We start from the raw sequence: 21,304 nt of genomic DNA, 5'->3' as shown, positions 1-21,304 counted from the left end.
GTTTATGTGCAAGCATTAGAAGTGCAGTTTCATGTCTCTCCTTATTGTTCAAGTGGTTCAGGTTGATTTTCGGATTTAGAAAGTAATTAATAAGTAAATAGACCAAATTAATAAGTAGACAAATACTTTCTAGAGATAGTAATAATTACATTAATCTAATTAGACTTGTTGAAGATGTAATTTGTAGTTAGTAATTAAGAACTATTTTAGAGTAAATTCCCAACTGTTATAATATCAGAGGTGAAACCAGAAGAACAGTATTTTATTTTATCAGGAAACAACACAAAGATTGTCAGAAAGTGCTTAAGAATGAGACACACTTTCCTGACCGCTCTGTAAACAGTAGCCTTACTAATATGTTCTGCATCCACGATGTTATACACAAAGCTACAGTTTGCACAGAAATGTAAGGCAACTCAAAGCACCTGCTCGGGTGTAAGAGCACAGCCGCGATGGCTGATGTAAGGATGGATGAGCATATGGATCTTATTGACTGTAAAGAAAAACGGTATCGGTCAAATAAAAATGCATGGGGATGTGACAAAAATCCACTCTGGGCCTCAGTAGAATTAATACAGACTCTTCATCAACAGGATCGTCCATAAAAGGACACGCCATTTCATTCATTTTACATTTACAGTATTTTGCAGACCCCCTTACCCAGAGTGACTTATATTTTGTTTGAATTTATACAACTGAGCAATTGTGTCCACAAAAGCTTGGTGAACCTGTGATTTGAACCCATGACCTTCTGATCAGTAGTCCAACACCTCAAACACTGAGCTACCACATCCCACATTAACTTAGATACTCTCTGTGTAACTGAAACGTGTGCAATGAACTAGTTGTTTAAACATCGCTTCCTCTTTAAAAACGGGAGGAGACCGACAGAAACTCTGGGTTTACTGAAGAAAACCTGCTCCTCACCAGGTTAGGTTCACAGAGTAAGTAACTATGGTAACTGTTACTATGGTAACTGACTCTGAGTATAAGTTAGCTCTCTTTCAGAAACGGGTTTAACTTAACCTGCTTTCTCGGGTTTAACATACCTCCCTTTCTGGAATGGAAAACCCAATTTCCCTCATTTCAGGGTGAACATACTCAGAGTTTTCACTTAACCTCCTTTCTGAAACAGGCGCCAGGAGACTAACATTTTAACACAACATTTAACCTCAAATCAGACATCAGGAGTGTGGTACAACTTCACTCTATACTATACTCACACATCAACATCTGGGGCTCGTCTCACTCTCTGTAACGAACTGATCCAGAGTCTGAGTGACATTAATACTGAAACATCTACAGAATGCAGCAAGACGAGAATTAGTCCTAGTCACATAAAGTGTATCTGTACAACCTGGTGCACACAGTGTGGGACACAAGACAAGAAGACAGTGTGAGACACAAGACAAGAAGACAGTGTGAGACAAAAGACAAGAAGACAGTGCAGGATAAAAGACAGTGCAGGACAAAAGTGGACAGGTTGTGATTGTAAATGAGAAGTGGTTCTCAATTGACTCACCTGGTTAAAGAAAGAAAGAAAGAAAGAAAGAAAGAAAGAAAGAAAGAAAGAAAGAAAGAAAGAAAGAAAATAACAGTGCAGTACAAAAGACAGTTAAGACAAAAGACAGTTAAGACAAAAGACAGTTAGGACAAAAGACAGACAGGACAAACAATACAAGACGTTACATTACACAAAAGCAGCAGTGACCTACAGTGTAAATACTGTTTGTCCACCCAATATTACGTGTGCAGAAATACTGTAATGAACACATTAGTATTATAGCAGCAGTTATATGAGGTAATGTAATGTCAATAAGACACAGTATACAACATGAAAACCTGCTCCTTCTTAGAGTCTGCATAAAAATAAGTACATTATAAATAAGTCACACAGGTACAGTGTGTGGTGTGACGTCTCACAATCAATTAGATCTGCATTCATTCATTCATTCATTTGTGTATTTGTTTGTGATTTAATAATCGTTATAAATAATACGTTTATAAATATATCTAGTCCAATAAGCTTGTTAATTTATTTGTGTTTATTAGATGAACTTGTTGGTTTGTTTAGATGTATTACTAAAATCAGAACACAATCCAGTCTTCATTGTTAATAAATGTAGATAAATCAGTTAGAAGGTAAAATCAGCACTGTTACATCATGTTATAGGAAGTTTAGGTATTTTTAATTAGTTGATTATTTTTTATGATGTTTGATAAGTTTGTCTCAGTGATGTATCCTGTTCTACTGAAATGGCAAAGCCATTACACATTACACACTTTAAACACAACACACATTACACACTTTAAACACAACACACACATTACACACTTTAAACACAACACACACATTACACACTTTAAACACAACACACATTACACACTTTAAACACAACACACACATTACACACTTTAAACACAACACACATTACACACTTTAAACACAACACACATTACACACTTTAAACACAACACACACATTACACACTTTAAACACAACACACACATTACACACTTTAAACAAAACACACACATTACACACTTTGAACACAACACACACACCTTGAAGATAGAGTCCAGCTGTTTTCTCCTGATGTTTGATTTTTGTGGTCTGTGAACAAACAAAACCCATCATGTAATATGGACTATATGTATTCATAGCTGCACAAATCACACACTAATAAATACACACACAGATATTTAACACTATCCTCTTAACACAATACACTGATTTCAGGATTTCCTAACTGACACCAACATGTTTAGAAACAAATGTTTGAATAAATGAATAAAATCTTTGTATTGTCATTAATGTCCCAGGTGTAAATGTTCTTCTGTAGCACCACAGACCCTCCAGCTCAGGGACTGCAGACTGAACTGAACTCTTAAAGCACTTTTCCTCACTGCCAGTCCGAGAGCTGCAGCGCTGCACAGTTTAGTGTTTTACTGCTTCAACACCTGATAAAGCTCATGAAGGGCTTCATAATGAGACGAGTGAGTTTGACCAGGTTCAACACTGCTGTAAAACACCTCACTATACTGACCTCACATCAGTAGAACTGTCTCTGAAGAAAAGTGGATGATCCATTGACCGGTCACTCTTCATGGACACACAGCTGGGTTCTGGTGAGTCTGATCTCTTTCCCTCCATCATTCTAGAACAGAAATATCAGCAATAATTAATACTCTGCTGTCTCAGCACTGTTACACAATGTGTTCATCATTAAACACCAATAATTCCATCTTTTTAATTCAGATCCAGTCTGTACACTTATTCAAACAGGAGACAGGCCTCATAAATCAGGAATTACACTGATATCAGGAGTCCCAATCACAGCTAACTGACTCAGCTGGGTCTTAAAGCCTGTAGAGTTCACTGACACAAAGCTATGCTGCTCTTATGCTCCACATTACACCGTCCTTTTTACTCTTCTCTCAGTGAATGATTTGTCTAAACTGTTCTTAGATCAGATCAGTGATATATTCACTGCTATTAAACACCTTAAAGCCAAGTTGAGTTCCTGTGTTAACTAGCGAGTGTTTAGAGATACAGATGTGTTCCCATGAGACGGTGTGTATTTATTACTGGTGAATGTAAAAGTAAGTCACCTCTCGTCTTTCTTTAAGTCCTGTTTCCCAGACACACTCATGTTGGAGGTCATGTCTCCTTCTCCAGATTACAGCAGGACACACGTTTACTTCACTCCAACATCGGTGTGTTAAATTAAACCCTGAATCAGCACAGAGTTCACTTACAGGAAATAGTCACGCTATCAAGTTATAAAACAACCTGTGTACATTAAAGCTTCAGTACAAACCCACAAAACTCTTCTGTATCTAGTGTCACTTCAGTGTGTTTATATATTAGAGCTTTAGATACTCACTGTGTTTTTACTCCTCAAATCTTTTAGTTTTCACTCCACACAAAATGGAGCTGCTGACTTTCACTCTTACTGACACTGGTCTAACTGGTTTGTCTGGTTTATGCTGCTGACTTTCAATTTCATTTTCACTTTTCACACACACACACACACACACACACACACACACACACACACGTACGTATAGGAAGCAAATAAAAAGCAAATATAATGGTTCCGACGCCCATGGTTAGGATTGTGTATGTTCATAATAACCCAGGTTAGGATTATGTATGTTTATAATAACCCAGGTTAGGATTATGTATGTTTATAATAACCCAGGTTAGGATTGTGTATGTTTATAATAACCCAGGTTAGGTTAGGATTGTGTATGTTTATAATAACCCAGGTTAGGATTGTGTATGTTTATAATAACCCAGGTTAGGATTATGTATGTTTATAATAACCCAGGTTAGGATTATGTATGTTTATAATAACCCAGGTTAGGATTGTGTATGTTTATAATAACCCAGGTTAGGATTGTGTATGTTTATAATAACCCAGGTTAGGATTGTGTATGTTTATAATAACCCAGGTTAGGATTGTGTTGTCTGTGTCATGACCACAGCAGAGAGCGCGCGCGAGCCGGTTGCTATGCGGCATGTTGCATGGTGTTGTCAGGAGCACTGTGCGCATGCGCAGGGGGCGCTGCGTGTGTCGGGACGCTGGTGGAACAAGTGTTCCTCTTAGAGCTGGAGGCTGGATGGAGAAACAGCAGCGCAGCGCAGGGAGAAGTCGGTTCAGCACTCACGGTTCGGGTGGTTTCGGTTCTCTCCTCAGTTCGCTGTGTGTGTGTAATTTGAGAAGAGACTCTGCGGCACAGAAGGAGGAGACACGACGGGCACAGAGCACTAAAGCCGGCTGATGATTTCAGGGAGTGTCGCTGAGGCCCAGGAGCAGAAGATCCGGTCCCAGTCAGCATCCAAACGAAACGTGGAGACGGAGGAACAGGAGGAGATCATGGTGAGTCCATGGGGACAGACCCACGGAGCTCATACACCACCCTCAGTACTGATAACACCAATAACTGCTTTTGTCCGATAACTTTACACAATCGCTGTGGGAGATCACACACATATCTACAGGGGAAAGTGCATAACAAGCTGAAACTTTGCATATTGTACTTTGTAAATGTGTAATAAATCAAACAATTTGGGATATACTGTCAGAGTACAACAATCAACACAATCAACAATCAGAGTACAACAATCAACAATCAGAGTACAACAATCAACACGTCTTTTATTTTATTCCTCTTATACCTCAGATATTTGCTAACAGTTCAGTTTTTGAATTATTAATTATTTAATACCACAAGCCTTTGTCTGTTTATAGTTACATTTAATGTTAAATGTACTTTTCGTTATCTCTTACAATACAAGGGTTTTATTGCTGTAAATATCACTATGAAGAAAGTTTTGATTATAGGTGATTGGCTGTAGGGAATGGTGAAGATAGGTGATTGGCTGTAGGGAATGGTGAAGATAGGTGATTGGCTGTAGGGAATGATGAAGATAGGTGATTGGCTGTAGGGAGTAATGATGATAGGTGATTGGCTGTAGGGAGTAATGATGATAGGTGATTGGCTGTAGGGAGTAATGATGATAGGTGATTGGCTGTAGGGAGTAATGATGATAGGTGATTGGCTGTAGGGAGTAATGATGATAGGTGATTGGCTGTAGGGAGTAATGATGATAGGTGATTGGCTGTAGGGAGTAATGATGATAGGTGATTGGCTGTAGGGAGTAATGATGATAGGTGATTGGCTGTAGGGAGTAATGATGATAGGTGATTGGCTGTAGGGAGTAATGATGATAGGTGATTGGCTGTAGGGAGTAATGATGATAGGTGATTGGCTGTAGGGAGTAATGATGATAGGTGATTGCTGAACCAGCATTAATGTATTCAATGTTAGAGATTTAAGCACTTATGTACGTCGCTCTGGATAAGGGCGTCTGTCACATGCTGTAAATGTAAATGTAAATATGATTGGCTCTAGGGAGTAGTGAAAGGTGATTGGCTGTAGGGAGTAATGATGATAGGTGATTGGCTGACACACAGCCCCAGACAGTGGATTTAATATGTAAAATTTTTTTTTTGTTTGTTGTGTGTTTTTCTGTTTTTAATGACCTAATGGAAAGCACATTGGTCGACGGAAGTTGTTATTAATTGTGCTATATAAATAAATGGTCATTGTCATTGTCAAACTCAAACACACACACACACACACACACACACACACACACACACACACAGAGGTTTTTTACACCTGGTCACTTCCTGCATTTTGTGATATGATATCTTCGGGATGGTAAAAAGACCAGGACTAAATGCCCTCTGAAACGTTTTGGAGACAGATATAAATCCGATGGTACAAACCCCTTCAGGAGGTGGTCTGGGACGCGTTTCAGATGAAACTGGACAGGTGTAAATGTATGGAATAAAAACACTGTCAATAATAATTGTACGTAATTCAAAGCATTTGTGTGTAAATTTTAGTCGGATCACAAAATTTACGGCCACGACAGTTTACAGATACGAGATTTTGTGTATTTGTTCAAATACAACTCCAAAATGTACGACTATGACAGTTTACACACAACGCTTGTTTTCACAAACACCTCTTTTTCACACACGAAAACGGTCTGCGAAACAACTGTCAAAAATACGTCATCACGTTCACAGGCATTACTATCCGAGGGAAGATGAATCGATTCCACGAAGTGCGCATGCGCCCCGCCCTCTTTTATACCACCGGCGCCAAAATGGCGGATCAGCAGCCAAGCGCTCACTCATCGACTCAGGTACGTTGGTTTTTCCTTCCAAATTCGGACATGTTTAAGGGTTAGTTATCACTAATAACAGAGAGGAGTAATATTACAGAGATAGCTTAACTATAGTAAGTAAGATTAGCTCTCAGAGTAAGGTTACATTAGGTGCTTAAAGAATACAGCTGTTTAGGAGATCATCACTGCAGTCTGTAGCGTGATGAGATAGGCCTACATAAAAGACACACACACACACACACACACCTCACACACACACACACACACACCCCTCACACCTAGCCATTTCCTGCTGCACTGACTGCCCATTTGACTTGGACCTTCTTACTTGTCCTGACTGCCCACTGATATTGGACTGGTTCCCCATTTTCTGATGTCTAACACTTAAGGTGTCGGTCAACATTGACACCAGATTCTGGCCTGAGTGCAAGATGTCACCTAATGGAACCTGATAAACAATAAAATATGACTTTAACACTTAAGCAGTGAACACTTATATTACATGACCTGTGTATTCCAGTGCATGTACACAGCTGTTAGTAAGTTAACACTTAAAATTGCTAATTCTTTTATGTAGGCCATCACGCTACAGACTGCAGTGATGACCTCCTAAACAGCTGTATTCTTTAAGCACCTAATGTAACCTTACTCTGAGAGCTAATCTTACTTACTATAGTTAAGCTATCTCTGTAATATTACTCCTCTCTGTTATTAGTGATAACTAACCCTTAAACATGTCCGAATTTGGAAGGAAAAACCAACTTACCTGAGACGACGAGCAGTGTTGTAATGTAACGGAGTATAAACACTTCGTTACTGTACTTAAGTAGAAATGTCACGTATCTGTACTTTACTTCACTATTTAAATTTATGACAACTTTCATATAAACATTTCAGATAAAATGTAAACTTTTACTCCGCTATATTCCCACTAAACATCTTCGTTACTCGTTACTACAAAATAAAGTCAGCAGAAATGTGTGTGACTGTAATAAGGGAGGTTTGGTGTATCACTGCTCCTAGATTGTATTACGCTCCGCACGCTGTACGGAGAAGCACAGGTACGCGCAGCGTGCACGCGCAGTCAGAGCTGGGGGCGTTTATCTATAACGGGGGCAACCAAAAGCAGTGAAATGTCACTATTCTTATTACCAGAGTTGTAGCACAAACACAATATTAATGCAAACAATCAATTCAATACTAAATAAAAATAACATTTATTGATTTGGTCTTTGTGAATATTAGTTTATTAATGACGTCATTCATCGGACACACTGTTTGTAGAGAATACACACATACATGAACTGATCTGATACAAGACTGACATCATTACATCATGCATAACATTTTGGTGTCCACTTTTACCATTTAATAATACCATAACTTTTGGCTTACTATGTAGTCATATAATATATAATATAAAACTCTTCTTGTTTTAAATTCTCACTGAGGGATAAAACCCCTAAAGATGAAACCCTAGAACTGCCCCTGGTCTTATACCTACTGAAAATCACTGACATTTTACAAGTATTGCTTTCTACTACTTTATAGTTTATAGTATACTTCACAACACTGATGATGAGTGAGCGCTTGGCTGCTGATCCGCCATTTCGGCGCCAGTGGTTTAAAAGAGGGCGGGGCGCATGCGCACTTCGTGGAATCGATTCATCTTCCCTCGGATAGTAATGCCTGTGAACGTGATGACGTATTTTTGACAGTTGTTTCGCAGACCGTTTTCGTGTGTGAAAAAGAGGTGTTGTGAAAACAAGCGTTGTGTCTGTAAACTGTCATAGTCGTACATTTTGGAGTTGTATTTGAACGAACAAACACACAAAATCTCGTATCTGTAAACTGTCGTGGCCGCAGGTTTTGGGATCCAACTCCGCAAAATTAAAATTTACACACAAATGCTTTGAATTACGTACGATTATTACTGACAGTGTTTTTATTCCATATAAATGCATGTGGTTGTTTAAGCCACATGCGTCAGCGCTATACTCCTCCCAAACGGAAGTACGTCACTCACAGGTGACACACGAGTCGTGCATCGCGCCAGAAACAAACATGTTTTCCCACCAGCGCTGCTCCGATCTTACACCCAGGCGTCTCGTTGGGGCTTAAAACGCGCTGCTGCTGCTGCCAGCGAAAATGCAGCAAACAGTAAACGCTGTTTTTTTGTAGCAGCCGCATACACCAAAGTGTGTTCCATTTCAATTACCCCGGAAATGAGGTAAAATATATTTGCATATTGGGCGGGAGCAGAAAGATCAGATTGATATCCGACAAGTTTATGTGGCCTGATGTAAATGGAACAGTTTTAAAAATCAGATAGCTATCGGATCAGAGACAACACACGAAGTGACCGGGGGTAAAAAGGCGCGCGCGCGCGCGCACACACACACACACACACACACACACACACACACACACACACAGTGTTTCTGTGGATACAATAAGAATATAACATTTCAGTTTCCTATGAAGGAAACCATAATGTAATAACTAATAAAAATTATAATAACAAGAATAGTTATTTATTTATGTATGGATTTATTTTTCTTATTTTGGTGCATAAAACAATATCAAGTCAAGTCACTTTTATTGTGACATCACCACAGCTGTGTGTGTGTGTGTGTGTGTGTGTGTGTGTGTGTGTGTGTGTGTGTGTGTGTGTGTGTGTGTGTGTGTGTGTGTAAAAACCGGATTCGTTTCCTTTCTCACAACGTGCTTAGACTCGTTTCCGGATAAATCATCGGACATGGCTGACGGCCAATCGGAACGCGTCTTTTGCGTGACGTAGCCTCCTCTCAGCGCTTATCGTCAATAAGAAGGAGGGGCGTAAGCCTGTGAGCTGAGTGCTGATTGGCGCGCGCGCGCTGTCCAATCAGAGGCGCGCAACCACCACACCGGTACTTGGCCTGTGTGTGCGCGTGAGGACTCCCGGTGCTGAACTTTATCCCTGTGCGCTGCTTTAAATTTACCTTCTTTTCATTTTAAGCAATAAACGCGTTAAATCTGGATTTATATCTCTGTCGGGGAAACTGAGCAGGAGCTTTGTGACCGGGGACAATAAAGTAACGCATCATGCTGCTGTTTGTGGAGGTGAGTTTGGGTTTAGTCTCGAGGCCGCGACCTTACATTTAAACTCAAAAATTAATAAATAAGGAAATAATCTTCATATAAAAACAGCTAAAGTATCTCAAATCATCTACACTGCAACTTTATCTACAGAATGAGTGTGAAAGTTTTAAATCCGGCGATTTTAAGCGTTTATTAAATGTGCAGAATTAAAACCGGCCACGTGACTGAGGTGAAGCTAACGAGGCTAACTCTGAGGAACAGCATGGCACGAGCGCGGTGTGCGCGTGCGTTGTGTGTGTGAGGTGAAGCTAACGAGGCTAACTCTGTGGAACAGCATGGCACGAGCGCGGTGCGCGTGTCAGAAAGATAAATTAGATCCAATCCGAGTAATTTCAGATTATTTTACTTGGTTATAAATTAGTGATTTATAGCTGAAAAGTTTCTGTATAAAAACTCAAGGGAAAAGTGCATTTATCATTAACACTGTAAACTAACATACAGTTAATTATCAGTTTTTATCATTAATTATTTTCTGATTGTGGTGTCAGAATGTGACCTGATGAAGGTTGTGCTCAAGTCTCTGTGGTAACACACACTGTATACACACACACACACACACTGTACACACACTGTATACACACACACACACACACACACACTGTATTCACACACACTGTACACACACTGTATACACACACACACTGTACACACACTGTATACACACACACACACTGTATACACACACACTGTACACACACTGTATACACACACGCTGTACACACACTGTATACACACACACACTGTATTCACACACACTGTGTACACACGCGCACACACTGTACACACACCATTTTAGAATTATAATAATAATTTAAGTCCTTCAATAAACTCAAGGTCACTTTTAGGAGTCCTGATGAATAAACAGTAAAATTATTCCTTAAAAATCATAAAATAGAGATTTTTTACAATTTTTACAGGAAGAATTTATGATTAAAATATTTGGATTTTATTGATAAAGTAAAGGTGACCATGAGGACACGCACGTCTCTCTCGTGCACACGTACACATGCGTTTGTGCTCAAGGTTAATCAGATTAACAGTGTTGGGTCCTATTTTAAACTGTGTGTGTGTGTGTGTGTGTCTACACGTACATGGTATCAATGTCTAAACCCAACGTGTACAGAAGAGGTCACGTGTCTGTTACACTGGGCTATGATTGGCTAAGATGACAACATAGTGTTACATTGTGTGTGTGTGTGTGTGTGTATGTGTTTAAGGTAACCACAAAGGGAACAAGTCTGAATCCTAACGCCAAAGTGTGGCAGGAAGCGTCAGCAACCTTCCCCCAGAATGGCGAGGAGGCAACGGGGGCTCTAGGTTGGGCTCAGGAAGACTTCACCCCCTCTGACCCCCCGGAGGGTAACACACATTAACACCTTACTTAAGTGTATAAATGTGAAATCATCAGCTGATAATATATTTATATAAAAATAAAAAGGCAGGGTGTAGATGAAACACTGCTGTGTTTATTTTACAGGAGGTAAAGATTACACTGCTGTGTACGGAGACTCTGAGCTTCATGTGGAAGCTGACCTGCTGAACTCTATAGAACCAGAGTACAGCACATATGAACCGGGTCAGTGTTCAACACACACGCCTCTCACTGCTCACACACACACACGCACACACAATAATACACCTCTCACTGCTCACACACACGCATCTTACACGCACACACAATAATACACCTCTCACTGCTCACACACACGCATCTTACACACACACGCACACACAATAATACACCTCTCACTGCTCACACACACGCATCTTACACACACACGCACACACAATAATACACCTCTCACTGCTCACACACACACATCTTACACACACACGCACACACAATAATACACCTCTCACTGCTCACACACACACATCTTACACACACACGCACACACAATAATACACCTCTCACTGCTCACACACACACATCTTACACACACACGCACACACAATAATACACCTCTCACTGCTCACACACACACATCTTACACACACACGCACACACAATAATACACCTCTCACTGCTCACACACACACATCTTACACACACACGCACACACAATAATACACCTCTCACTGCTCACACACACACATCTTACACACACACGCACACACAATAATACACCTCTCACTGCTCACACACACACATCTTACACACACACGCACACACAATAATACACCTCTCACTGCTCACACACACACATCTTACACACACACGCACACACAATAATACACCTCTCACTGCTCACACACACACATCTTACACACACACACGCACACACAATAATACACCTCTCACTGCTCACACACACACATCTTACACACACACACGCACACACAATAATACACCTCTCACTGCTCACACACACACATCTTACACACACACGCACACACAATAATACACCTCTCACTGCTCACACACACACATCTTACACGCACACACAATAATACACCTCTCACTGCTCACACACACACATCTTACACGCACACACAATAATACACCTCTCACTGCTCTCGCACACATCTTACACACGCACACAAAATCATACACCACTCACACACAATCATACACATCTTACACACACAATCGCACCGCTCTCACTGCTCACACATGCATGCACACCTTTCTCTCACACACGCACACCCCTCTCTCTCTCTCTCTCACACACGCACACCTCTCTCTCTCTCTCTCTCACACACGCACACCCCTCTCTCTCTCTCTCTCACGCGCACACCTCTCTCTCTCTCTCTCACACGCGCACACCCCTCTCTCTCTCTCTCTCACACGCGCACACCTCTCTCTCTCTCTCTCACACGCGCACACCCCTCTCTCTCTCTCTCTCACACGCGCACACCCCTCTCTCTCTCTCTCTCACACGCGCACACCTCTCTCTCTCTCTCTCACACGCGCACACCTCTCTCTCTCTCACACACGCACACCTCTCTCTCTCTCTCTCTCACACACGCACACCTCTCTCTCTCTCTCTCTCTCTCACACACGCACACCTCTCTCTCTCTCTCTCTCACACACGCACACCTCTCTCTCTCTCTCTCTCTCTCACACACGCACACCTCTCTCTCTCTCTCTCTCTCTCTCTCACACACGCACACCTCTCTCTCTCTCACACACGCACACCTCTCTCTCTCTCTCTCTCTCACACACGCACACCTCTCTCTCTCTCTCTCTCTCACACACGCACACCTCTCTCTCTCTCTCTCTCTCACACGCGCACACCTCTCTCTCTCTCTCTCTCTCTCACGCGCTCTCTCTCTCTCTCTCTCACACGCGCTCTCTCTCTCTCTCTCTCTCACACGCGCTCTCTCTCTCTCTCTCTCTCACACGCGCACACCTCTCTCTCACACGCGCACACCTCTCTCTCACACGCGCACACCTCTCTCTCACACGCGCACACCTCTCTCTCACACGCGCACACCTCTCTCTCACACGCGCACACCTCTCTCTCACACGCGCACACCTCTCTCTCACACGCGCACACCTCTCTCTCACACGCGCACACCTCTCTCTCACACGCGCACACCTCTCTCTCACACGCGCACACCTCTCTCTCACCGCGCACACCTCTCTCTCACATGCGCACACCTCTCTCTCACACGCGCACACCTCTCTCTCACACGCGCACACCTCTCTCTCACACGCGCCACACCTCTCTCTCACACGCGCACACCTCTCTCTCACACGCGCACACCTCTCTCTCACACGCGCACACCTCTCTCTCACACGCGCACACCTCTCTCTCACACGCGCACACTCTCTCTCACACGCGCACACTCTCTCGCACACGCGCACACTCTCTCTCGCACACGCGCACACTCTCTCTCGCACACGCGCACACTCTCTCTCGCACACGCGCACACTCTCTCTCGCACACGCGCACACTCTCTCTCGCACACGCGCACACTCTCTCTCACACGCGCACACCTCTCTCTCACACGCGCACACCTCTCTCTCTCTCACACGCGCACACCTCTCTCTCTCTCACACGCGCACACCTCTCTCTCTCTCACACGCGCACACCTCTCTCTCTCTCACACGCGCACACCTCTCTCTCTCTCACACGCGCACGCACACCCCTTACAGAGTGCAGATGTACATTAAGTGTAACATTTGTGTGTGTAGTGGAGGAAGAGATGTCTGAGGAGAGTCTGAGGGAGTCCCTTAAGAAACAGCTGGAGTTCTGCTTCTCACGGTATTTGTCACATTCTCTCTCACACAGAAGGGTTAAAGTGGCAGTGTGTTAGTTATTAGTATTTTTATTGAAATATTTAACTAGTAAAACAAAAAATTTTTTTTTTTCCAGAACAATTTTAATGAATTTAGATTTCAAAGAAAAGTATGTGTGTATGTTACTTGTACAGTTTATGTAAAGAACAAATGCACGTTGGATTATGTGTGTAGAGAGAACCTGTCGAAGGACCTGTACCTGATCTCTCAGATGGACAGTGACCAGTTCATTCCCATCTGGACCATCGCTAACATGGAGGGTGTTAAACTTCTGACCTCTGACCTGGACCTGATCGTGGAGGTGCTGAAAGGTTTGGACACGTGACTCACTTCTCACTTTAATTTCCTTTAGTTTAAAACAACATCCATTCACATGTTCTGTTCCTCTTACCTCACAGCATCTCCCATGGTCCAGGTGGACGAGAAAGGTGAGAAGGTCCGGCCCAATCACAAGCGTTGTATCATCATCCTGAGAGAGGTTCCTGAGAGCACACCTGTGGAGGTGAGGGCATATCGGACAAAATGGCATGGTGTGTGTTGGTCATGTTTTGTTTAGGTGTCGCATCACGTGAGGTGTGTGATGTATTGTGTGTGTGTGTGTGTGTGTGTGCGCGTGTGTGTGTTTCTTCTCTCAGGAGGTCGAGGCTCTGTTTAAGAGTGAGAAGTGTCCTCCGGTCATCAGTGTGGAATTTGCTCACAATAACAACTGGTACATCACCTTCCAGTCTGATACTGATGCTCAGCAGGTACACAGACAGACACATACACACAGTCTCTCTCTCACACACAGACACACTCATACACGTACGTACACACACACTCGTGTACGTACGTACACACACACACTCGTACACGTACGTACGTACACACACACACACTCGTACACGTTCGCACTTACGGTCACACACACGGTCAGACACACACCTGGAGCAGTAACTGTTATCTGTCTGTTTAACTCCTCCCTTCACAGGCGTATAGATATTTACGGGAAGAAGTGAAAACCTTTCAAGAGAAACCCATAATGGTGAGTTTTACCCTCGTCTTGTGTGCAGTTTTAAGGTCACCTTAAGATGTTTACTGTCTCTCTCTCTCTCACACACACACACAAACACACACACAGCTGCAGAACCGGTTCTTAATAATGGCTCTGAATTCCAGTGTAAAGTTCATCATGCAGTTGTAGCTTTGACAAACCGACTGTGTCTCCTGAGTTTCACCTCCATAAACAGTGTGTGTGTATGTGTGAGACACTGTTCTCTCCCCCAGTGATGATCAGTATCGCGCTTGGAAGGATCCAGAACCGCTGCTGTAGAGATTTTTCTCTCTTTCTCACCTCTCCCACTTCTCTCTCATCACTTCTCTCATTTTCTTCTCTTTCTCCCTCTTTTCTCTCAGTTCAGTGTGTTTTGCCCTAATGACCGTGAGATTATGAGATCTGAGGGGGATCAGGACGTGTTCACAGATAAAAGTATGCCAATTCTTGTGTAATATTTACATAACACTTATTTATTTATTTTTTAGGCTCGTATTAAGGCTATAAACACCTTCTTTGCTAAGAATGGCTACAGGGCCGCGGACTCTGCCGTCTACACGGGAGGAGCTCAGTCTCAGTACTCGTCTCCGCTCTACCTGCAGCAGGTGTTCCAGCCTCAGCAGTATCCACTCTACAGCCTCCTCCCTCCCTCCTGGAGCCCGTCACCTACACCGTACTTCGAAACACCGCTGGTGAGGAAATGTGTGAGCCAGATATTGTCATGGTAACTGCGGTGGGTGTAACGGTTAGATGAGCCACATTAACCGAGCTAGTCAGCTATCTGCACGCTGATGAGTTTAACTAGTTGGTTGTTTTTTTACTAACTATTACATCATAGAATTAAGACAGAGTTGGTAATGATTGAAAAGGATGACATGCTATACTCAAACAAATTCTTTTTCAAACATGTGAACAAGTGTGACTGTGTGCGTGTCTGTGAGAGTGAGTGATTGTGTGTGTCTGTGTGTGAGAGAGAGCGAGTGTGTGTGTGTGTCGGTGTGTGTCTCTCCTCCATCTCTGTCCCTGTGAGTGTTGTGATTATGAGCTCTGATGATGGTGTCTGTACTTCAGAGCTTTATTTCATCTTATTCCCTGTCACTGTGTTTCTCCTGCAGGCTCCATTTCCAAACGGAACCTTTAACAGTTTCAGTGGTGCAGGAAGTTTCAAGCGCGGCTCGTCTCCAGTCAGCGCCACTCGCAACTTCCACCGCAACCGGTACGAACTTCACCAACTGTTATTACACACAATGTAGCTGTTAATAAACAGGTCATTTAATAATAACAATAATAATAATAATAATCAGTAGTTCATATCTGGTCTAAAGAGAGTAAATCAGATCTGTTCAGACATCCTGTTTCCTTTACATTATGTCTGACCGGTTAGTGCCAGTTTACGGTACGGAACATTAACATGTACATCACGGTGACCCATGAGGTGGTGCTTCATGTCTGTTCCACATGTACTCCACCATCCTGATGTGCAGATGTGGGAGTTTTAGGGAAAGGTTCTGATATCAAAACACTTTAGGGAATAAAAGAGTCAAGAAAAAATCGTGCTGTAGGGGAAAAGGTTTAAACCCATATTAGTGTATTAACATTGTAGACAGTGTTTCACTGAATTAACGAGTCAATATAAATGTTTGGAAAATATTGTTTAGGGAGTAAAAACTACTCAAGGACACAAGTGCATGGAGATTTACATTTACAGAAATATATAAAATAGAATTAGTGAGTGACTTCACCATTGTGATCTTTTGTTCTTAAAGTTTAATCCCTGACTCTTATTTGGTTGTCACTGTGCTGCTCTGGTCGCCGTGGTGATGTAAATGTTTTACCACCGAGTCGGTAAGACCTCGTTAAATGGCAGCATGTAGGGAGAGTTTGTTATAAACCTGTAGTGTGACGTCAGCCGCTGCACAGCGGTGTAGGATAAAAGCCACATGTCCTGTTCTGTCTGCTGATGAGATTCCTTTTCTGAAACGTTTGTCTGGTTTGAAGTCTCTAGGTAAACATTGCTCGTTATGTTTGTTTGTAGGAGCCACGTGAAATCGTCGTCTCGTGCTGATGCTCCTCAGACAGACGGGTTCTCGGGTCTAAGCGGCACACAGAACCCACAGACTCCCAGTGCACCCAATTCTGACCTCAGCACCTCAGACTCACCCTCGTCCCCCTGCGAGAATGGACTCTGTGACCCGAGCGGCAGCAGGAACAGGTCAGTCCTCTCTCTCACACACACACACACACACAGTACAAATGTAAACATAAATGTCCAGGAATGTTAAACAAATGTTGTCTGGGGAAAATAATGTCATGAAAACATGTGTAAAAAAGCTGATCTGGGAACAGTTTACATATCCATTAGTAAGGTCCTGAGGGGAAAACGTACATGTGATTGTGACTGACTCGGTGATGAGAGAACAAAGCGCATAGAGGGAACTCCAGGAGTTGGGAGAGTGACTTTTTCTTTCTTTTCTCATCTATTCTCTTCCCTCATTCTCTCTCTCTCCTCTAAGCCTCTCCCTCTTCTGTCCCAATGAGCGTTAAGATTATGAGATCTGAGGGTCAGACACACACAGTACAGTTACACACAACACTTCCTTTAGCCTTTAGTTCAGTTTAATGAAGTGTGTGTGTGTGTTTAAGGAGAGGAAGCTACCGTGGCCTGAGGCGCAGGAGAGAAGAAGAGCGAACGGTACTTCATATGAACCTTTCCTCATTTTTATACTTGTTTAATTACATTTATTTTTTTATTAATGTTTTTTTCCCTCCTTTTACAGAGGCCCCTCCCACCCACTGAGATCAAAACCCCACCTCCCAAATTTGACCTGGCTGCGTCGAACTTCCCTCCCCTGCCAGGGGGTGTGGTCACGTTCACAGAGAACGTTCTGGAGAATCGCATGGCTGATGTAGTGAAGGGTCTGAACAGAGACAAGGTAGGGACAAGTCTCATATTACAATAATCATTCGCTACGTTACACAGCTTAACACTTATCACCTTCTGACCAATCACAATCCAGAACACAACACAGGTAAATAAACATGGTGATTTATTATAATAATGCAGGTGGACTGCAGTAAACAGGAAATTATTAAAGATTCTCAAGATGTTGAGGAAGTCCCATCTTCTCCTGTTCCTACCACACCCACACCCCAGGACATGCCCAGTTCAAGGTGCGTGTCTGTCTGTGTCTGTCTGTCGATACAAATTTATAGGACATATGCAAGTGAATAGAAACCGTTTCTGCAGCTCATTGGTTCTGTCTTTGTTCAGTGTTGCAGTTGAGGTGCAGAACCCAGACACCGCACCGGTCCTCAGTCTTTCTCCAATCACTGCTGCTGCTCAGTCTGACTCCACCCCCAGTCCCACAGACCCCACTCTCCCCAGCACACCTGTACAGGTCTGATTGGTTGGCTTCAATTTTTTTGTTTCTACTCATAGCCTTTTAAACAGTAAATCTTAATGTGTTTAGTGGATCAGAAATAAAGGGGTGTGGCTTATTTTCATTAACCTAATCTCTACATTATCGTCTTGAATTCCAGGAGCCTCGGAAACTAAGCTATGCTGAGGTGTGTCAGAAACCCCGCAAAGACCCGCTGCCTGCCCCGGCACCCTGCGTGAGCCCCACTCCAGACCTCGCCCAAACTCCGGCCGCCGTCAACCAGCCTCTCCGTGAGCTCAGAGTGAACAAAGTGGATTCGCCAACGAGTCGTCCTGCTGAGAAGGTGTGTGACGGAAGACCTCCACGTGAGCAGTACCGAAGCGGGAGCCCCGGGAAGGGTGCAGGGTTTAAGCTCCGGGAACAGCAGAGACGACCCCCTCAGGGACGACGCTCCTCCCCTCACCCAGGATACAACAACAGACGCAGTGGGAAAGAACAGAATATCCCACCCAGATTGCCGAAGTGATGCGTACGGGACATTTTACATGTTTTACACCATCATGTAAATATATAATGTAAAGAGATTAATTCTATAGAATCTATACAAATATAAACCTGCACTACGTCTGGGACGATCAGGCGGCCAAAGCGTCACAGTATGAGCCAATCACAAGCAGACAAATAAGGAACATGAAGAATTGACACGTTTGGAGCTGTCATGCAAAAAAAAAAAAAAACTTAACAATCGTGGATTGGAACTGGTTTATAACATCTCATAATGAGACACTAAGCTTTAAAGCATTTCTCTTTAATGTACTGTTCATTAAAAATGAGCTCCCAACGTCGACACCGTTAAATGTTGTAGCACTTGCGATTTGTTGCTATGGCGATAAGGAAGACGCCGGAAAAATCGACAGTGAATACGGTTCACCGCGTGGATAAGGACACGATCCCGTTGGCTGAAACTTTCACTTTGTGGTTTTAATTAAGTGAATTTTGACTTATGGAACATGAACCAATAGGAAACAATGATCGTTTGGTTGATTTGAGAAAAACTGCTCTGTTTATTACTGAGTAAATACAGCAATTAACTTTTGTTACCGTTACCAACTTCTGTTATTAGAGGTCTGTGTTGGAACTGTGTTAATCTCCTGCGTAAGACGTTCACGCGTTTGGAAGCTCGTCCATCTTTAAGTAAAGATAAAGCACGGTTTTAGAGAAAGTTCGCCAAGTGATTTACAGAAGTGTGAAGCAGGAGAATTATTTTTTAGTTCTCGAATGTGTGAGGGACCTCGGAGAATAAAAAACGGAGCACTTAGATTTCTCCTCTCAGTTCTCCATCACGATGTTTACAGTCATGTTTTAAAACCACTTCGATTATATTTTTATTTAATGCTTAAATTACAAGTGTGTGTGTATAGTGAGGATTTATCACAGTGTCATGTGAGAACATCACTCGTGCCGGTAACCAGGCGCTGCTGCTGACGCCTGTGGGTGTGGCCCGCTCAGCACGGGGGCTTAAAGATAACGGAGTTTCTGAAGATAAATAGTTAAACCCAGATTAAATCAGTGTGGAAGTCAGTTGTCTGTGGTTTTCTTTTGTTTGTTTTTATAAAATTTTATATCCATATATACAGATGTTAATGTTGCATCATTAATTACTAGGTAATATTGTGACTAGCTTGTGGTAGTTAAATGTCATCCTGCGCTCGTCTTTGTTAAACTCCATAATCTGATGTCTCATAACATTTCCTGTGAGATCGTCTAAACCTGTTTTTAACGTGTGCAAAGTGTGTAATAATTGAGGTGTGCGTTTGTTTTACAGGGAAATTGTTCATGTGGTGATTTTGTATGAATTTCTGAACCATTTTGTCCATGATTCTGATTGAGTTGATTTGTGTTGATTATATTTACTCTAGTCATCATGGTACATGTTTAAACTGTGTGTTGAGAGTCCTGAAGTGATCGGGTATTCGTTTCATCTGTGTGAACTTTAAACAGCACAAAACTCAGACCAAAGTCTAAACTAGCAGAGAGACAATCTCAGGAAACGCTTTTAACTTCGATTCCCCGTGACCTCTGACCCTCGTTATTAAGTGCTTGATGCTGAACTGATGAATCGTGATCAGAAGTGTTTTTTGCTCAGACTTCCTGAAGACGATCATCCTCAAACTTCTGCTTTTTGCCTCTTTTATTTGTTTTTGTCTAGTGTTTGTATTTATTTGTATGTTGTGTGTGTGTGTGTGTGTCTCTCAGTGATGGATGATGTAGATGTTGTGCCACTGAATAAGTTTTTGTTTTATTAATGAAACTAATGTGGACTGATGAGCTGTTTGTGGTGTAAATCTAAACACTTAGTTTTTTGATTTCAGGTATTTAGTCTTTATGAATTTAAGAGTTTTCTAGTAGCAGGATTGCTAGAATAAAATGTTTGGTTTTTTTTTCTTTCTTTCCCCTTGTTCCCCCCCCCATGTTATGTTTTTTCCCGGGAGGTTAATAGTCAACACCCGGTGAGTAAAGTGTACTGAACACATTGTAAAGATCTACAGAGATGTTTAAAACGATGAAGCATAAAAAAAGAAAATAAATGATATGAGCTGCACTTGATTTGTGTTGTGTTTTCTTCTCGTTCTGTAGATCTTCATCCAACACATTTTATTTCAGCATCAGTGTGTGGTTTAACTCCCAGCTCTGATCTCATAACAAATACATTATTTTATGACGTGTGTCTTGATATTTCTCTTATTTTTATTATATTAAAATGTTTGTTACATACAAAATCTTTTCTTTACATT

The 21,304-nt window shown here is 42.3% G+C and overlaps 1 protein-coding gene across 2 annotated transcripts; it reads left to right on the top strand.

Moving 5' to 3' along the window:
• Nucleotides 1–4,580: 4,580 nt before the first annotated feature.
• On the top strand, nucleotides 4,581–21,116 carry larp4ab (La ribonucleoprotein 4Ab). Of its 2 annotated transcripts, none has more exons than XM_027157309.2 (16): nucleotides 4,581–4,886; nucleotides 11,068–11,209; nucleotides 11,328–11,426; nucleotides 13,992–14,061; nucleotides 14,271–14,407; nucleotides 14,495–14,598; nucleotides 14,732–14,842; nucleotides 15,067–15,120; nucleotides 15,618–15,821; nucleotides 16,245–16,345; nucleotides 17,165–17,341; nucleotides 17,773–17,821; nucleotides 17,907–18,062; nucleotides 18,194–18,300; nucleotides 18,401–18,527; nucleotides 18,670–21,116. In XM_027157309.2, exons 1-16 carry the CDS (start codon nucleotides 4,788–4,790, stop codon nucleotides 19,033–19,035), a joined length of 2,103 nt encoding a protein of 700 aa, XP_027013110.2. In that variant the 5' UTR covers nucleotides 4,581–4,787; the 3' UTR covers nucleotides 19,036–21,116. The 2 variants fall into 2 exon arrangements, with proteins under 2 accessions (XP_027013110.2, XP_027013111.2); XM_027157310.2 differs by lacking the exon at nucleotides 4,581–4,886 and adding an exon at nucleotides 9,409–9,811.
• The last annotated feature ends 188 nt before the right edge of the window (nucleotides 21,117–21,304 follow it).

Source organism: Tachysurus fulvidraco, chromosome 5, assembly GCF_022655615.1.
Source record: "Tachysurus fulvidraco isolate hzauxx_2018 chromosome 5, HZAU_PFXX_2.0, whole genome shotgun sequence".
In the NCBI taxonomy this organism is placed as follows: domain Eukaryota; kingdom Metazoa; phylum Chordata; class Actinopteri; order Siluriformes; family Bagridae; genus Tachysurus; species Tachysurus fulvidraco.
This window is presented reverse-complemented; position numbering and strand designations above follow the sequence as displayed.

Excerpts from the sequence above, each read along its gene's own strand:
- larp4ab (XM_027157309.2), top strand. The coding sequence starts at position 4,788 with ATGATTTCAGGGAGTGTCGCTGAGGCCCAGGAGCAGAAGATCCGGTCC. Across the intron at positions 15,822-16,244 it reads CGTACTTCGAAACACCGCTG|GCTCCATTTCCAAACGGAAC; the intron begins GTGAGGAAATGT and ends TTTCTCCTGCAG. Across the intron at positions 18,301-18,400 it reads CAGGACATGCCCAGTTCAAG|TGTTGCAGTTGAGGTGCAGA; the intron begins GTGCGTGTCTGT and ends GTCTTTGTTCAG.